Raw genomic sequence first — 18,660 nt, forward strand, 5'->3', positions numbered from 1 at the left:
GAATTTATATACCAAACACTATTGCAGGGTCTTAACATTTAAACTTGTCTGATAAATCTGTAACATGACTCTTGGATTTCTCCACTTTAAAGTACTTTGAATTGACATTCTATACATGGAGATTACTTTGGCTAATATACTCTCCTACTAGCCAATATGGAATTACTACTACGTAATAATAATAATGTGGTTGTTAGGTTGTTGTGTTTATGTTTGGATAAGCCTACCAGCATGTGTGCCTCTTGAGCACAATGTTTTGTATGCTCCAACCACATCTGGGTATAGTGAAGGTCACAAGTCTCTGCCACTGTTATTTTTGGGGTCAAAGGCTGAAAAGTTTAGGAACCCCAGACCTGTGGGACACATAATAGAACCGAGTCAGCAATAATGTTAATCAGTGGTTTTCCTGCTGCAACGAGTCAAAATGTCTGAAGAAGTTTCTCTCATTAAAGCTCCTCCCAGCTTGCACAGGGGTAATTAGCATAAGTGAGGAGATCTGTGTGGGTGAGCAGGGTTTTTAATTATCAAAATAATTCCCACAGTACTCTTCAGTGTTAGCAAGGCAAGTCATTGTTTAAAGCAATTTTCAAAACTACATCTTAATCATATTTTCAACAAGTTTTAAAAGGAGATATTCAGTAAACTTTGGATAATACATTAAAAATAATTTAGTCTGCTTCCATCAAGTGGCTGTAAACAGACAATAATATAAGAACTTTACAATCATGTCATAAGATGAGGAAAATTTGTAGAAATATTTTCATTTTAAGCAATTTATGAACAATGTCATCAATAATCTGGCATTATACATATGTACAGCAATTATATTCTTGTTCACATTCACAGGTAATTAAATGTCTCATTTACTCAATCAGTAGAAAACATTATTCATACAAACACTGTATCAATTTAAACTGACTCCAAACTCTGAAATTGTTAAACAGCAAAATAATTAATCAGGTGTGTCAGATTAATCAAGCTAAAGTCACACGTTGTCCGGGTCTAAATGTGACAGTATTCAGAGATTTTCTGTCTCCAGAACCACCAAAGCCTTCGTACCTTAAAAAAAACAAAACAAAACATATTAAATAACACTGTTTTGATCAAAAATCCAATGTATTGACTATATATATCTCAGACTGTTCGGTACTTGACACCTAAGAAATGACTCAGCAACTATATATAGATGGCTGTGAAATGTCTCTGCTCCATCACAGCGTTAACTCTTGTAAGCTTACAAATAGACAACTATAGACTTTGGTTTCATTCCTGTGTGGCAAACAGTGATTTAACAGTGATTTAATCTATCAACACTAGTGGAATTTGTATCGCTGCGACTTGCCGGTCCAGTCACATGTCCTGATACTCACAGTTTTGTGTATCGCTTCCAGTCGGCTTGGCTGAGGGACGGTCTGGTCACAGCCAAGGCGGCGTTCACATGAGCCTGACACAGCACCAGGCCCGGCTGACTGGAGGTTGAATGTGGCCTAACACACTCTTCCTACACACACAAACAAACATAGTAAGTGATCGTACAGACAAGAGCTTTCAAAAGCAGTTTAACTAGACATGGTTCTCCAGTAGCCATGGGTAGTAGGTGGAGTAGTAAGGAGTAGAATAAGCTACTCATGACAAGTATTTTCTTAAAAACGTAATGTGAAGTACTTCAAAAATCTGCATAAATTACCTAATTTTAACATGTATGTTTAAACATACTGATGTTGACATTTCAATTATTTCATTACAATTCATTCATTCATTCTTTCATTGACATCTAAATGGTACATATCCATCTATAATAAAATTGGGTTAAGCCTGATTTAAAAGTGAAAGTACAATAAATGTCTATATCACTGCCATTGATACGGTATCATTTCAACAGCTGTATGCTTAAATGAATATTGAAATACTTTTTTTTTATTATTAAATGGCAGAGAGGTGACAAGGATTAAACCTGCAACAATGCTTTTGCAAAACTGATCTTAGCCACGAATCTCTGCTGCTAATTGTAGCCCACTTCCATACCTGTCAATTAATCTACAAGTGGGCATCTGTTATGAAAGTCCAGAGAACCACAAGTCACAAATAAGCTCACTATGCGACACACGATGTGACAGAAATGTACGTAACATGTCGATTTTATTTTATTTTTTTTAAATGGCATTAATGTGTGTTTTTTTTATTGTTGTTTTTATTTAAAAAAAAAGGGTCATGAGTAATAGCATTACTGGCAATTCAAATAATTTTAGCACAAGTTACAGACTTTACATGTGCATCTTACATAAAAAAAGCTGTCTGTGTGATTATATAAACATAATAAACGCGGCATATTTTTTTCTTTGTTTTGAAAGATGAGGATATACAAATAAGTGTGCTGTAGTTAGCCAGACTCACAAAGCTCTTCTCATCCCAGATTTTCTGTGGCTAACTTAACTACTAAACTGTTCTATATCTAGCCTTGACATAACACAATAAGAACAGGGCAATTCAGAACATTTCACACAATATATAGATTTTAGTTGTGAATCTCAGATATTTACAGTGGTTTGTGTGATAGTAAATGATGTAATAAAGAGGTAGACTGCTGGGGTTAGAAGTGGTCTATTTTAGCCGGACATATTTGGGGCTGAGAGCTACAACCCAGCTGCAGCACTGAATTCTGGTCTCATGCTCAGTGGGTACATTTTTCTTTTTATTGTTGTCACTTACATTGGCTCTCCTGTAGCTGTTCTTGATGCTATTAACGTCTTGTTGCAGGCGCTCCAGCTGCTCTGGGCCGAGCTCTTCGTATCCACTCTGGAGGGAGGACATGTAAGCAGGAGGGACTGAGCTGACGGGGTCACGAACAGATCCTCCTGTAAAGTCATGGGTCATGGAGTTTGGTCGAGACGCACACTGGGAGTTCTGTTGGAGGAGGAGGATGGAAGAAAGTGAAGAGAGACTAAACTTCAGGGAGAAAACTTTTTTTTTCCAAAATATTTTGTGAAATGTTACCTTTATTTAATAGTTGCATTAAATATAAAGACAGGAAATGTGAAGCGAAAGGAGTATACCTAACAAAAATGACAATTGGGTGAGTTACATGCTGAAACTAATTTTTTGTACAGTTAAACAAATGAGAGACCTGGGACTGATATCCAAATTTTATTTAATGACTGCAAAAAAAAAAGCATATTTTCATTAAAACTTGAACAACTCCTTTCTGTTAATGATCAACAAAGGCATGTTAATTAAATATTGGGAAAACTTATTTCTGTTATTTTGCCAGTAATGCTCACCAGTCCTGAAATAGGTGAATTCCCAAATTCTGACTCATAGGAACTTCCAAAGTACAGTCTCCAGACATTGGGACGCTGTTGTTCGTCTTCTACTCGGAGTTCACTGGACTCCAGGAGCACCATGGACTGGTCCAGCCCCACAGCTGCCCCTTCCTCTCCCACTGAATCATCGGAGGCGCTGCTGTTGTTTGGGAAGATCATGGAGGACAGACTCATGTCGCTGTCTGAGCCAGAGGTCAAATCCTGATTGTCACACAGAGAGGAACAGAAAGCCACAGATTACATACTCAAGGATTTGCAGTGTCCAAAGAACACATGATCAAGCAGAGGGGCTTAACTGTGTTGCCATAGCTCAGTTTAAAAATAGTTTAAGCTCACTCTGCCTCAGGTAACTCTTGCTATTTAAGTCATTCAATCATATATTCTTGTCACCATGGTTGGCAATAATTTGAATTATGCAGCAAACTGATAATGGATCCCCAAGCAGAGTAAGTCACATGCTGAAAAGCATACAAAACACCTGATTTAATTAGCCTCCAGGGCTGCCTGCGTCACTGTTAACTAAAATAATACTAAAATGGACTGACAAACAGTTCCTGCTTTTTAAGCCTAAGGCAACCTATAACAATAAGCACAATGGACTTACATGTGGTGTGTTGGCGCCCAAGCTGTTGTGGACAGCCTCCAGCTGTGCGTTGTAGAGCAGCGCTTTCAGGTCTGCCCCGGTGAACTGCTCTGTCGCTGCCGCCAGCTGCTCCAGGTCAACATCAGCAGCCAGAGAGACGCCTGCACTCAGAGCCGTCAGGATCTCCACACGAGCCTCCTGGAAATGTCACACGAGAGGAGACAGTTTGCCAGGAGTCGTATTCTAAACCAAGAACTTCTTCTGACTCATAATCCAACGTTATTTCTGTTTCTTTTAAGGACTTTTGTAGAGTTGAGAAGCACATTGTTCTTGACTTAAATCAACAAACCTGGTCAGGAGGGGGGCAGTAGAGGGACTTGTCCAGGCGTCCAGGTCTCAGCAGGGCCGGGTCAATTAGATCTGGACGGCTGGTGGCTGCGAGCACATACACACCTACAAACACAATTCAGAATTGTTCATTTAAATTCAATCAAATTAAAGATCCCAGGCAAGTTTGAATTAAAATGCTTTTGTTTGAATAATTATTTGTGTCTCGTATGATTTGATTTCCATAAAAAGTTGAATTACCTTGAAAGAAAATCCTAAAATTATATATACACCTCCATCCTTACTGAAAATGTAGAATCCACGAATATGTAGTTATGTTTCATTTCCAAATGAAATAAGCCTCTGCATCACTGAGAGACCTTTCCTATTCTCTCAGTGCAATGTAGGTTTGCAGGTGAGCACAGAAAAGCTTTCCACTTCAATTTCAGCCTCTTAGTGTCAAACTGTGAGCATGCATTATTTGTACAGTGCAAAGGAACAAAACACATTTTTGATGTGAAATGAAGGCTGCAAATGAGGAAGAATGCCTACCCTGGCTCTGTCACACAGTAAAAACATTCCACTTACAAGCACCTCTAAGGCTTACTGACTAACATGCCATGTATTTATTTGTTTAATACATACAGGGACTTGTATGCCAGACTATATCTGTGTCCATGTCACTCCTTCCTGTGTGCAACATTAACTGCCTGCCATTTTCTGTGTTTAAATGTAAAAAGGGTGTAAATGTATTCACTATAAAGTCCAGAATAGCAGAATGCATGAATAAAGCTATGTGTCTATGATACCATCTTGCATCGTGGGATAGCTAGCAGAAGATGGTATCATAGACACAAAGCTTTATGAGGGAAAATGATAAATATTCACAAGTGTCCCGATTTTCAATTTTCAGCTCACTATTCAGTATCTGTTACCCAGCAAGTAGTCAATGAGTGAACAATAGGCTGGTTTTGAACACAGCCTATTTCTTCGCCCGGTAAAAATCCCCTTCCTGGAGTTCTGCTGTCACCATGAGGTAGCTAAGCAATCATCCTGACTCCTGGAAGTCACTGTGTTTGGCCAAGAAACTGTGCAGCACACAACCACAACAAGACAGCTATTTTCACATTTCCTCTACACAAACATAACCGCAATACATCTCCTGAGTATGCCAAAAGAATTTGTTAACTGTTAAAACAGGCTGTCAACATACGAGGTGTGTCAGAAAAGGTCCTGGACTGGTGTCACAAAAGATATATTTCAAACCTAAACTGCAAACTACAAGTTTTTCTCATCAGACGATCAACCAGCACGTCTACAAAGAGATCCTGTAGCGTTTGCTTCGTTCAGTGCAGAGTTGTGGCAGGACAAGTCGTGGCTGCTTCAGCATGACAACGTGCCTGCTCACAACGCCCTGAGCATCCCACAGTTCCTGGCTGAGGAGAACATCGCCGTGCTGGAACAACCTCCCTCCTCATCCCACCTGGCTCTGTGGGATTTTTTTCCTCTTCCCAAGCTCAAGGGGTCATCAAGGGGACCTGTTTTGAAGACATGGACGACATCAGATGGCTGTGACGGCGGAGCTGCGGAGGATCCTGGAAGAATCCTTCCAGGAGTGCATGGCGGCGTGGCAGAGAAGGCTGGGAAGGTGTGTTAGACTCCAGGGGGATTATTTCGAAGGAGAAAACTTGTAGTCTATAGTTTGGATTTGAAATATATCTTTGTGACACCAGTCCTGAAACTTTTCTGACACATGTCATTAAGTACACATAACACTGTATATAGTACAGTGATGTATGATCCTACCTTGCAGCCCTTCCACCCCGTCCAGCTGGGTGAGGAGCTGGTTGACCACACGGTCAGTTACACCTGTGCTGTCGTGGCCCCTCCTGGGAGCCAGAGAGTCAAACTCATCGAAGAACAGGATGCACGGCTTGGCAGCTTGTGCCCTGGAACAGGCAGACGAAGGACCAATCAAATGGAAGGAAAGGAAATGACTCCACTTCTATGAATGATCATGACTGGGGCTTATATTACTATAAATATTTGATGACACTCATTAAACTTGCCACAAAAGTATAATAGCGTGGCAACGTGGTGTTGGGAAGAGTTTGAAAGTTTACTAACCTCTGGAAGACATCACGGACTCCTTGCTCACTGGCTCCAATGTACTTACTCAGAAGTTCAGGTCCCTGGCGAGAAGTAAAATTCATGGGTCACTGGAGATACACTTGTGCTCTCACACAGAAGGGCACAGTCTTCTTTTTAACTGTCAGAGCCAAAGCCCAGCCTACCTTTATGCTGATGAAGTTCATACCGCTATCTTTGGCTACAGCTCTAGCCAGCAGTGTCTTCCCTGTACCAGGAGCTCCATACAGCAGAATTCCCGAGCGATGGCGGATAGGAAGATTGGCGAACAGGATGGGATACTGCAATACAGACCTACAATTAATTACTGTGCAATAAGTTGTGTCCAATTTAATGCTTTAGTAATGTTGTCTGACAATTTTTGGTCAAGGTCCCTGCATTCACTGTTGTTTAATGTAAAAGGATGCAAACAGAAAAGTCAGGTACTCTCTTGTTATTCCTCCTAAAACCAATACTGTGCATTGAAGGACACCACACTTAGCAGTGAACACATAAAATCTCATCACTGACTTTGAGTTATCTTGGAAGCACATTATGTTCTTACAAAACTTATGGCCATAAGTCTTTAAAAACAGATGGAATATTGTTGTGTTCTTTCCCTTAAAGACCTTATTTTTTTGGGAACTGGCTCATGGATCAGGTTTGGGGTAAAAAAAACAAAAAAACAAATACAGCATCAGCGCAGACTCGGGGCGAGCAGCATCAAAAATTAAATGATAAAAATAGATCAAATCAACCCCACTAATCCCAAGGCAGCCTGATTCGTTTTTTAATCAACTGGAAGCACTATTATGAATCACATGTGAAGCAGAAATATTAAAAATTAAATCAAACACTGAAATTGTACTATAACTCAAACACTAGGCGATAAATTGGTAAGTGATTAGCTGAAACCAAAGACAGATTTGAATTTATTAAAAACAAAGCCATTTTCATTATTTATAACCTCCAATCATGTGAACAAGGAAGGCCCACGTTTATTGTTCTGGATAGAACAGAATGGTAGAAATAAAACTGATTATAACAGAGGCTTCAAAATTAAGCGTAAACTAAATAATAGGCTGAAGGTGCTGGTGAATTTGACTTTAATTAAATAAAATGGATTGATTTGAACCATTGTTCATTCCATCGACATTCCCCCCTCTGGTCCTGCTTTTGTTGAGACTTTTAAGAGCTCATCTTTATAACAATCAATAATAATTATAGTGTTTAATAATAAATACAATGTCATTGCATACGCTTATATGCTTTTAATTTTATTACTACTGCTCCTCTTTTGCGACACAGTGGCACCGTTATATGACTGAAACCCACTGGGTCATCGTGGAATTAGCAACAGTCGACTGACCTTCGCAGGGAGCAGTATGGTGTCCATTAGCTGCTGTCGCACCTCCTTTAGCCCTCCTACTCTCTCCAGCCCAACTCCACTCGGGGTGTGGAGGTCTACACCCCACAGGGAGGGAGGCATAAATCCCTTCAGAGCCTGCGCAAAGTCCCGCCATGACAGGCACACATCTGATAACATAAAAGCAAAATAAACTGATAACATGAAGCATGAAGACATCAAAGAATGACTGACAGTGATCTTTGAATAAACGATATGGAACCTTAGTAAGAACTTTTATTATTGTGAAGCTAAAGTCTTTGGCACCTTGGTCACTTTGTCCTCTTTGTACAGTGCTAGCGTGGACAGCCCGCTCTAACAGCACTGCTAGATCTTGAGGTGTGTATCCCTCTGTCTCCTTGGCAACAGCCCCCAGGTCAAGAGTCTGTGAGGTCTCTTCAGATAGGCAGGGCTTCCTGAGAATCAAATGCCGCAGGATCTCAGCTCTCTGGACCTGAAAACAACAACACAAGCTGTTAGTTTTTTCCCGACTTATGGCCTTTCTCAGCGTGTGTGCACATGTGGTTATGTGTCTGACTGCCGACCTGATCTGGTGGTTGGATGTTTACAAATCCCTGGATGAAGCGGGAGCCCTGCACCTCAGTCAGAGAGGGCTGGAGGGACTGCTCACTCTGGCTGGTGATGACGAGGCACACCAGGCTGGAGTGAACCACCACCTCATCCACCACATCCTTCAGACCTTCAGCCACAGACAAACAAAATTAATCAGCATCAAGGCCAGAAATTACTATTGGTCCCCATTCGCACAAGAAAAAAAAAAAAAGTATGATTTACTCTGTGCGATGTGCTGCTGTAGCAGCGCCTCAGGGCCGTGTTCATGTTCAGGTGAAGTTGGTGCCCGCGCCAAATGATCCAGGTCATCAAGTAGAACAACTGAAGGCTGCTTCCATTCTGCCTGCTCAAAAATGTCCTGCAGAATCTGTCTCACAGTTTCTGCCCTTTTGCCTAAGAAAAAAAACAAAAAAATACCCACAAATTTGCAGATGAATAAAAAAATTCTATTTAATTTCAGCTTGTTTTTTACGACACTGTGTACGTTTGTGGAGTCTGTAACCTTGTAGCTTTTTGCAGTCCACCACCTCCACATGTGCATCCAGATCTTCACTGGCTTTCCTGCAGAGGGCTCGGGACAGACTGCTCTTCCCACTCCCCTGTGAGAAGAGTACTGCATACTTTACAAAACAATCCTTGTTAAGATAAAAAGTTGCTTCACTCCTCCTGTGTTTTCTGGTGACCTTCGGCTGACAAAATTATTGCTGCTCATTTTCACAAAATTCCTTTGAGAACCGTAAAAATGTCTGTGTTGTCCACAGCAGTAGTTAAAAAATACCTTAGCACCAGTGATGAGTAGTGCTCCACCTTGGAGTCCCTGTCCAGTAGTGCCAAGTTCTTGTGAGAGGGGACTACCCAGAAGGCTGTGGGAGATAAACTCAAATCCAGCTCTACTAAGCTCATCGATTGCACTGAGAAAAGACAGTGAAATGAAAAATACAGAGTGAATTGAATGCTGAAAAGGATCCTTGTTTAAACCATGCACAGGTGCCGAAAGAGCAAAAACAACTTACCCAAGAAAACTGAGGGAGGGAAGCTCTGGGTTTGGCGTTTGAGCTGCAGCTTTGACAAATGGCACAGCTACAGGCTCTCTGTCTACCTGATGTTGACACAAAGTGACAAGTGTGAATAACACCTCAGAGACTTTTTGAAAAAAGACTGCTCTGTCCATATGGTTTGACAATTTGACAAATTGAAGTAGAATATTGCATTTTACTATACATGCAAGACAACAATACCTGTATGTGTTCCTTTTGGATAACAGTGGGTGCTAGTAGAAACAGCTGATCTGGAGGATCGTGCAGTGGTTCTGGCTTCAGCACAGTTAAAGAAAATTCTAACTTTGCTATAAATAAGACAAAAAGGAGGGGATTATTGATATTTTATTGTAGCTGAAAGAACTGCTATATTAATGCATGTATTGTGAATTTTTCCGCTTTGAAATTAAACATTTTGGAATCAATATTACAAAGCTACACGCAGATTTGTCTGTATATAATTTATAAATACGCTCCTCAAGCTTGTAACAGCAGTGTAGCAATGAATCACCATCGGTTCCATGTAGGAGGACGGTGCCAGACCGTGCTGTCAGACAGGCTAAAGGTTCATGACTCTGTGTGTGCAGCCAACCAAGGAAAGCTGTCTGGATCTCCTCATCATCCTCCTCAGGCTGATGAGAAAATGCCAAAGATCAGATAGACATAAAGGAGAGCAGCGGATTAAATCTAATGCAGCTTTGAATAAACCAAATGTTCTTAGACTTTGTTATTGACGTCACGCATTGTAATCATGGATGTCTACTCCAGCACTCACCAGTGGTTTTAGGGGTTGTAGGCGAATGGTCGACGCTACTTTGATAGTTGATTTCACCGGCTTAATTCTTACTGTTGAATGTGGCAGGATGTTTAATCTGCTGGCCAACGATTGTGGAATCTGAAAAAATACATCTTTTATATCAGATATGCTAACATATATGGAAGAAGACGAAGCTACAGTAAAAGTATCATAACTAATCTGAACTTAGATAACTATCATATATTCCACTGTTAGACATGATACTCACCCATACTCTTCCACTATGGATCTCTCCCTTGCTTTGACTTCTCTCCTTGCCTGCTAACATGTCAGTACCATGGCACACTGTCCTGACCACCATGGCTTCCTCTTCCTTCACCTCCTCTCCTCCTTCAGCAGCAGCAGTCCCATTTTTAGCAGCTCCTACGTTCTTCTTTTTCTCCATGGCCTGCTTTGCTCTGTTCCTCGTTTCTTTAGGGGATGAAACTTTGGAGAGAAGGCCATATGTGACAGGAGACTGACCTCCACTTAGCCACCTCGCACTCAAATTGTGGCTCCAAGGAAATAAGTGAATAACACTTGTTGCAACATGGCTTATGGTGCAGAGAGAATCGGGGGGTGCACCGCACACTCTGTAGACAGAGTCAGTGAAGAGGGCAGGAATGTCGGGTACAGGCGGTTGCCCTTTAACCGGGTCATATGTGCCCTTTATCATATAGCGAAGCAGGCTCTTCAGGTCAGCTATGCCACCCCACTGGTGGCTGCAAGTTATAGAGGCAGAATTTTCTGGTGCAGGTCCTGAGGGAGAGGAGAAATCCATGTTTTGCTGTCTATCAAAATCCTGCTTCTGGCTGGATCTCCCTTGTGAAACACTGAGGTTGCCAATTCCAGCATGTGTCTTCGGAGACACCACAAGTTCTGTGAACTGCTCCAGGCGACCATAGGGCACAGATGGGGAGAGTGAAGCTGTTTAAAGTTGAAAACAGATCATATTGTTAAATAATACTGTCTATCAGCATATCTAAATCACAAAATCAGGAGATGAACAAATGTTTTAGTTAGAAGTCTTAGAAAACTTGCTGAAACTACATAACTGTAATATCTGAGGGTAATTAAACATTAAAGTATTAGATATTGTGGCACAAAGTAATCAAAAACTATGTTTGGTTTCTTATTATTTTTACGTTTTGGACATTACAACGGCTGTTTGATCATTTGACAACAGGACAATACAAAATAATTAAACATACACACGAACCTATTTGGATGTAGATGACGGTGTGGTTGTCCACCCACACAGGGAAGACAGCATCTTGGTAAACCACTCTGATCTGATCCAGAAGTTGCTGCTCCAGTGCAGCACTATGGAGCTCCTGGGGATTTCAGTAACAAGAAGCAGATAATTAACTAATGCTTTAAAAATGTTGGTTTTGGTCACCGTTATACTCCTGAGTCGGCTTGTAGTCATCAGAGAGTGCATTTTAAAAAAAAACAAAAAAACAACTGCATACTTGCATGTTACACATTACTGTAAGTCACGATGGTACCCACCAAGATCTCCCAGTCATCAGATGATAGAGGCTCCACAAACACCTGATGCAATGATGAGACCTGGTGACATGGTCTTAAGAAGCCCTGAGAAAAACCACACAGCAAGTCAGTCAATTCTAACCTCGTCAGCTGAGACAGTAACTGATAAATACCGTAAGCTTGCAAAAGACTTCTAGCTTGTATCACATAGAGAAAATAACTATTCATGCGGGGAAATGAAGCAAAGAACAAACTCCTTTACCTGCTCTCCATCTTTTAGGCCCAGCCTCTCTCCCAGCTGCCGACACAACTCCACATTGTGGCTGTCCAGGCTGGAGGAGGTTCTGTTTTGAGTCCAGCTGAGGAATACTGGAGATCCATGGCCCCAGGACAACTCCAAAGCTTGGTTCTGAAACAGACAGACAAAAAGGATATGTTTCATGTTATACTTTTTGTGTACCCTAGCACTTTACCAATGGGATGTCTGTATCACAACCATCAGCCCTTTTCCTTCCCTGCAAGCGGTTTCTCCACATTCAAGTCATTTTACATAGCTTAGACTATTAAAAACAGAGCTATCCCAGTTCTCATTTCTACGTAAAGAAGATGTCAAACTGGAAGACAGGACAGCTAAGAACAAAAATAGAGAAACAACCTGCATAATCTTCATCAGAGATACTGTCTGAGATAGCGTTTACTTTAGATATACATGTATGCTAACTAACCATAGTGAAACATGATGCAAGGCAGTGCAGTCATCTAGAATAAGGCTTTACACAGACTCCTGCTTCATTTCTAATGTGGTACTTTGTCACCACCAAGTGAGACTCTAAAGGCACTACATCAGAACTGGTGAAGTCAAGATGGAAACTAGCAGTGAACATAAAAATGAACACTGCCAATTACCAACTATTTTCAGTCCCCTTGTGTAAAGAGAACCAACTTTCTGACTGACTCAGTTTACCTGTATACTGAATCCTTAATAGGTCTCTAAAAAGGGTTTCCAGCTGGGCATGTAATGGATCCTGTCGAGTGTCATTAAAAACTCCTTTTCACTTTTGCTAGTAAGCATGCCAACATGAAGTACACAAGACTAAGTTAAGCTCATCATGCTCACTAGCATGCTGACAAGCTGAATGTAACTTGGTCTTGAATAATTTAGTATTGTCGGCAATGGGAGGCAACTTTGACGAAAACGTCACAGAGATTAGCCAACAGCATTGTTAATTCTGTATATTTAAAAAAATATATATAAGAAAGGAGTAACACGCAAAAACGCACGAAACATAGTTTTTGTAAACAGGCCAACGAACTAACTAACTGCTGCTGCTACGTTGGTAGTCAGCTAAGCTAACTTACCTCGCTCAGGGAAAGATGCGATATCAACTTCGAGGGAAGGTGAAGAAAGCAGTTTTTTGTGTTGTTAAAAACAACACTTACGGGTTGAATGCCCTGACTGCTAAACATAATTTTCACATTGCTTATTTAGCTCTGTACATGTCAAACAGGCTGCTCCGTTCAATGTGCAACAAACCCATCGATATGCTCTGACAGCGACCAGCCAGACCAAAGCAGCTGATCGTCAACTGAGCTGCATTTCAAAATAAGACATTCAAAGCGATCGCAATCACTTTCTACATCGACCGAGCACTTATTTTGAAATAAGTCAGTCGGTGATTCGTTTCCACAAACATGGCGGCTCCTGTCAACAAAAACGACTGTTGGAGAGTCCCGGAGGTTTACAAACACCACGAACAGCGGAAAGTATGCATTTCTCGACCAAAATACAGAGAGGGAAGAAAAGACAAAGCGGTTAAGGTAATGAACGTGCTTCTATCTGTAAATATTAGCAAGAAAAACAGAGTGTAAGTGAGGCTGTGAGACGATGCGACTCCCAGCTGGGTTGTAAACGTAACTGAAAATCTACATAAATCAATGCAAATAATCTAGAATTGTGGTTTTCACGCTGTAGTCCTGCATAGACCTTGTCATTAGCATGTAGCCTTTAGCACATGTTAGCCAAATGTTGCCTTAACATGATGGAGCACATTTGTTTTGTGTTTTATCAGGTGTACACCATCAATTTGGAGTCCCGTTACCTGATGGTCCAAGGGGTCCCAGCCATTGGAGTGATGACGGAGCTGATCCAGCTGTGTGCTCTGTACGGAGCCGTGGAGGAGTACAGGCCCCTGGACGAGTATCCTGCTGAGGAGTTCACGGAGGTCTACCTTGTCAAGTTCCAGAAACTCACGAGTGCCAGGTACAGGATGCGACTTACCTGATTCATTATACTTCAAAGTTTTGAAAAAGATGTGCAAAATTATCTCGCTTAAAAATGTGTGTTTCAGAGCAGCAAAGCGACACATGGATGAGAAGAGCTTCTATGGTGGTGTCCTACATGTATGCTACGTCCCAGAATATGAGACTGTTGAAGACACCAGGTTGAAGCTGCAGGACCGGAGGGGTTACATAAAAAGGGCTGCTCACTTTAGAGGTACAAATAATTTATTCTTAAAGAAAACACTACTGTGCTGATGCTGTCATTTTAGGTGAATAGATACTACAGTAAAAAATAAAAATAAAAAAATCCAGCAATGCCAGAACGAGCAAAAGATTTTCTTAAACTTAATTTAGACTCAGCTGTGTTTTGTAGGTTGCAAAAACACACCTTTTATTGAGATTGTTTTCTCTCTCTTTATGTTGTAACAAAGCGAGAGAAAGGGAACAGAAAGAGGCAGTACATGAGGAACCCACGTCATCAGAAACAACCACCACACCAGAGCAGAACATCCCCAGACACAGTCAAACCTTTCACAGTAACAGTACAGGGGAGACTTCGAACATCAGCCAATATTCAAGCTTTCCTATACTGCCATTACCTCCCCAAGAACAACAGTTTTACGGACAGAAAAATCAACCCGAGACTACACCAACAGAGGACAAGATGGGCACGTTACATCATGCAATCACTGACTCAAAGCAGCAGCGAGTGCAGAGTTCGAGCTCCAAGCAAACTTTCTCCAACAGAGACCGCGGCGCAGAACACAGACTGACCTCAAATCAGCCTCCTGCGGTCAGGTTTGTCCCGAGGACCACAAACTTGCAGAACAGAAAACGCAAAATGGAAGAGGCTGGTAAGCATTCAGTGACTGTTTCTGGACAAAATGAGCCTTTGATTGGACCCAAACTGCCAGAACCATCCAAACTGGACATGGCGGATCAATCACTTAACACAACTGTTGGTCTGATCAGGAACACAATGAAACAGGTTGGGTTCTGATAGTAACTAAGAATAAAACTAATTCTCTGCTATAATCTAAACGTCTTTAAGCATGTCACTAAAATATGTCATCTCTCTTAGGTGGCATCAGTTCCTGACCTGAAACCAGTGGAGAAAAAGGTCAAACCACGACGTCGGATTTGATCAAGCACAACTGTACAATTTAAGAAAACATTACCATTTGAAAAGTTTCCCCTAACAACTTCTTTCGGAGTTCAAACAGTTATTACATATTTTTTTTTAAATTAAAGACAGTGAGGTAAAAAATGCACATTAGTATGGTTTCTTCATTGTTTCATCTGTTCTTGAAATACACGCTGCTCAAATGCCTCAATACTCTGAAAAACAAGAAGATTAGAGAAGATTAAAAATTTTTGCCATGGAAATTTAAGCAATTACAGTTGAACATCATTTAATTTGTGATTACCATGGAGTCAGGAAGACAGGTTCCAAAGGCTTCAAGATAGAGGTTCTCCTCTCTCACTGTCTTTTCAAAGTCTTTAAAAGACACTTTGCCATCATGATCATGGTCCTGTGGAGGACACGACATTGGCAGGTGTTGACAAATTATCTACAGATCGGATAATTGTTTTTTAGCTCCTGAAAACACCCAATTTAAAAGCTGATCCTTTGATAGTACCTCCATCAAATGATCAAACCATGATATTTTGGCATCAAACATCTCACCATCTTCTTGAGTGTGATCTCCACCAGGTCTTTGACTGCTTCATCAGGGTCCTCCTCTGGGGGCAGTCTGACGAAGCCGTCCTTCAGCCACCGCCACATCTCCTCTCTGGAGATGAAGCCGTCACCATTCGAGTCATACACGTGAAAGCAGTCTGAGGCACAGAAAAAGATAATGGCTGTTAGCTGGATAGGCTTAGAACTGTGTGTGTGAGCGTGAGAGAGGGTGAGCTTAAGCACAAAAAGAGAGGTGGAGAAGTTACATTTCATTTTTTCATCCAAGGTCCCCCGAAGAAAAACAGACAGTCCCTCGATCCACTCTTTCATACTGACAATGTCATCATTGTCTTTGTCAAAGGCCCTGAAGACTGGAGGACACACAATCAGTTACATTCAGAACATGCCAAGGTTAGCAAACAGTCTGAACTCAGTCAATCAGTAGCTACAACTGGCAGTTATCGAATGCCTGCTAGTCATTTTTGACTCTTTAAATGTTTAGAGGCATCCAAAGATTGAGTATCTGTCATTCTGACATACAGTATAGATTCTGACCAGACTTACCTCAGGCATCGAAGCTTCACAACATAGCACTGAGTCAATGCATTACATCAACGCACAGCTTTTAAAACAGTATATTTATCCTTTACACATCTCCAGTTGTTAACACCATGTAGTAGACTAGAAAAGAACTTTATTGATTCCCTTTGGTGGAAACCTCAGGGAAATTGTTGTACTAGCAATAACAACACAACATTAGTAATGATAGTAATAATAATAATAGTGTCTATTTTTGTACATTCTTGGGTGAATAATTTTCACTGTAACACAAACAAAACATAGACAGAACACCTTCATCCATGAGTAGGTCGTCGGTGATGTCAAACATGCGGTGCAGTATGCTCCTGAAACTGATTCTGTCCAGGCCCTGTGCTGCTCTGCCAGGGCTGCTGGGCGGCCCCAGCAGCATGTTGAACTCTCGGATAAGGCACTCAACTTCTGTTTGATCAACTAGGAAACACATAATGGCAAACATTTCACATTTTAAGATATTAGTTATAAGACTTTAAGCACTATTGGTGGCTGCTAATTTAAACTATGAACTCTAACGTATATAGAGGCGCGCGCACCTCACTATTAGCTACTGTAACTGCTGGCTTAGCTTAGCACGAGATAAGTAGTCAAGGAGAAGTTAAGCCGTGATACTCACAGTGCTCCACTTGTTTGGAGATAGTTTCAGCAAGACTACGTATCACCTTTCTGTTCATAGCAGACATTTCCGACATTTTTTCCAAGCAGGACGCCGGACGGGCTCAGCACGAAGAGTTGGCAAAAGCGTTGCTATGGCAACCGCGAAGGATTCAACGGTGCATTCACGTGCGTATAAAAAGTATGCACACCCCTTGGAAGTTTTACTCTTTAATCGAATTGAAGTGATTGCTGCAGTATTCATCCCCTTTGAAGTGCCTCATCTAATTCAACACAGGTGCAGCCAGTTCGTGCAAGAAGTCACACATTAGTGAACTGGAGATCATCTGAGTGCACTGAATGTGTTTCAAGTGAGTACAGTGTAAAGACACCTGTACCCGGAAGGTCCAGTCTCTGGTGAGTCAGTGCTCCTGGCAATAACTACACCATACAGACAAAAAAAAACACTTCAAGCAACTTCATGAAAAGGTTATTTAAAAGCACAAGTCAGGGAGTGCACACAAGAAAGTTTACAAGTCACTGGATATCCATTGGAGTACAGGTAATTCCATCATTAAGAAATGGAGGGAAAATAGCACATGCGTAAATCTGCCAAGAGCTGGTCATCTTCAGAAACTGAATGACAGCGCAAGAAAGAAACAAGTGAGAGAGACCTCCTTCACAATTCTACCGTGGTGGCAGTATCATGATGTGGAGAGGCATTTCAGCAGGCCCTGAAATGGCTTGTAAAGGTAAAGGGTAAAATGAATGTAGCAAGTAAAGGGAAATCCTGGAGGACAATCTGATGCAGTCTGCAAGAGAACTACAGCTTGGGAGAAGATTTGACTCCAAGCATACAGCCAAAACTGTACAGAAATTGTTTAAACAGAACAAAGTGAATGTCAGGATTGGTAAAGTCAGAGCCCAGATCTCAGTCCAATTGAGGATTTGTGGCTTGACTTGAAAACAGTTGTTCACTCATGATCTCAGTGTACCCTGACAAAGCTTAAACAGTTTTGCAAAGACAAAAAAAATGGGGTAAAGTTGTAGTGTCTGATTGAGATCTAGCCACAGGGTCAATGCTGTAACTGCAGCCAAAGGTGCATCTACTACTGACGTGAAGGGGGTGAGCACTTATGCAATATCTTATTTTCAGTTTGACTTTTTAATTATTTAGGATTACCTTGTAGAAATCAGTATTCACCTTGACAAGATAGTTTTCAGCTGACCAGATGTTAAATTAGCCTTTAAGGAACAGTAAAACAGCAACATGTAAAATAGTCCAGTTAAGCAAACAATTTGCACAGTGAAGCCGGCTTCAGACAGAATGTTTTTCAGGATGAGTAACTTGGCACAGTAGTATGAAAAAGTAATGATCTGATAAACCCAAATAATCAGATAAAAAGACAAGTGATCTCTTTCACTGAGGAATCCCTCCTTGTGGATTATAACGAAGACCCAACAAGGGCCCATATCAAGAATTGCCATAGTGACTCTCAGTGTTCATGCTTAAATATAAAGGTCTTGGCTGAATGACTGATGATTCATAAAAGGTCATTTAGATTATACGGTGCATCTCAGAAGACTATTGAAGAACAGGTATTGGTAATAATAAGCACAGCATATCAAATGCAATAATACTGGAGTTTCAGTATCTGGCGTGAACAAAAAATGGTGCAACTAATGTGACCACCTGACATGAGATTCAGAAATCACAGGGTTCAAAACACATATAGCCTTATCCTGTAATTAGAAAGCCTGTATATTGTTATTATTATTATTATTATATTACAAATCTGACTGACTGAATGATTGTTGTTGTTGTTGTTGTTGTTGTATAGAATATATGTTA

The 18,660-nt window shown here is 41.0% G+C and overlaps 3 protein-coding genes across 3 annotated transcripts; 1 reads left to right on the top strand and 2 right to left on the bottom strand.

The window, feature by feature from the left end:
* Positions 1–499: 499 nt before the first annotated feature.
* On the bottom strand, positions 500–13,210 carry pex1 (peroxisomal biogenesis factor 1). Its single transcript, XM_008290466.1, has 24 exons — positions 13,019–13,210; positions 11,922–12,068; positions 11,681–11,764; positions 11,388–11,502; positions 10,398–11,095; positions 10,148–10,267; positions 9,884–10,004; positions 9,574–9,680; positions 9,349–9,434; positions 9,114–9,246; positions 8,838–8,934; positions 8,558–8,728; positions 8,308–8,462; positions 8,030–8,216; positions 7,727–7,893; positions 6,525–6,659; positions 6,358–6,422; positions 6,037–6,179; positions 4,253–4,356; positions 3,925–4,101; positions 3,279–3,521; positions 2,710–2,904; positions 1,371–1,501; positions 500–1,059 (listed from the first exon to the last, which is right to left on the bottom strand). The coding sequence occupies exons 1-24, from the start codon at positions 13,124–13,126 to the stop codon at positions 975–977; spliced, it is 3,774 nt and encodes a 1,257-aa protein (XP_008288688.1). The 5' UTR covers positions 13,127–13,210; the 3' UTR covers positions 500–974.
* Positions 13,211–13,334: 124 nt separating this feature from the next.
* On the top strand, positions 13,335–15,208 carry rbm48 (RNA binding motif protein 48). Its single transcript, XM_008290468.1, has 5 exons — positions 13,335–13,477; positions 13,729–13,919; positions 14,008–14,153; positions 14,371–14,927; positions 15,021–15,208. The coding sequence occupies exons 1-5, from the start codon at positions 13,352–13,354 to the stop codon at positions 15,081–15,083; spliced, it is 1,083 nt and encodes a 360-aa protein (XP_008288690.1). The 5' UTR covers positions 13,335–13,351; the 3' UTR covers positions 15,084–15,208.
* clxn (calaxin) lies at positions 15,173–16,937 on the bottom strand. The gene is made up of 6 exons (XM_008290467.1): positions 16,831–16,937; positions 16,473–16,631; positions 15,887–15,991; positions 15,627–15,778; positions 15,367–15,471; positions 15,173–15,277 (listed from the first exon to the last, which is right to left on the bottom strand). Exons 1-6 carry the CDS (start codon positions 16,904–16,906, stop codon positions 15,227–15,229), a joined length of 648 nt encoding a protein of 215 aa, XP_008288689.1. The 5' UTR covers positions 16,907–16,937; the 3' UTR covers positions 15,173–15,226.
* Positions 16,938–18,660: the final 1,723 nt, after the last annotated feature.

Source organism: Stegastes partitus, unplaced genomic scaffold, assembly GCF_000690725.1.
Source record: "Stegastes partitus isolate 25-593 unplaced genomic scaffold, Stegastes_partitus-1.0.2 Scaffold676, whole genome shotgun sequence".
Taxonomy (NCBI): domain Eukaryota; kingdom Metazoa; phylum Chordata; class Actinopteri; family Pomacentridae; genus Stegastes; species Stegastes partitus.

Coding starts and splice junctions, on each gene's coding strand:
- rbm48 (XM_008290468.1), top strand. CDS start 13,352: ATGGCGGCTCCTGTCAACAAAAACGACTGTTGGAGAGTCCCGGAGGTT. Junction 13,478..13,728: donor GAAAAGACAAAGCGGTTAAG/GTAATGAACGTG, acceptor GTGTTTTATCAG/GTGTACACCATCAATTTGGA. Junction 14,928..15,020: donor TCAGGAACACAATGAAACAG/GTTGGGTTCTGA, acceptor CATCTCTCTTAG/GTGGCATCAGTTCCTGACCT.
- pex1 (XM_008290466.1), bottom strand. CDS start 13,126: ATGTTTAGCAGTCAGGGCATTCAACCCGTAAGTGTTGTTTTTAACAAC. Junction 8,463..8,557: donor ACAGCAGCACATCGCACAGA/GTAAATCATACT, acceptor CTGTGGCTGAAG/GTCTGAAGGATGTGGTGGAT. Junction 8,217..8,307: donor ACATCCAACCACCAGATCAG/GTCGGCAGTCAG, acceptor TGTTGTTTTCAG/GTCCAGAGAGCTGAGATCCT.
- clxn (XM_008290467.1), bottom strand. CDS start 16,906: ATGTCGGAAATGTCTGCTATGAACAGAAAGGTGATACGTAGTCTTGCT. Junction 15,992..16,472: donor CGACCTACTCATGGATGAAG/GTGTTCTGTCTA, acceptor TGTGTCCTCCAG/TCTTCAGGGCCTTTGACAAA. Junction 15,278..15,366: donor CCTGTCTTCCTGACTCCATG/GTAATCACAAAT, acceptor CTTGTTTTTCAG/AGTATTGAGGCATTTGAGCA.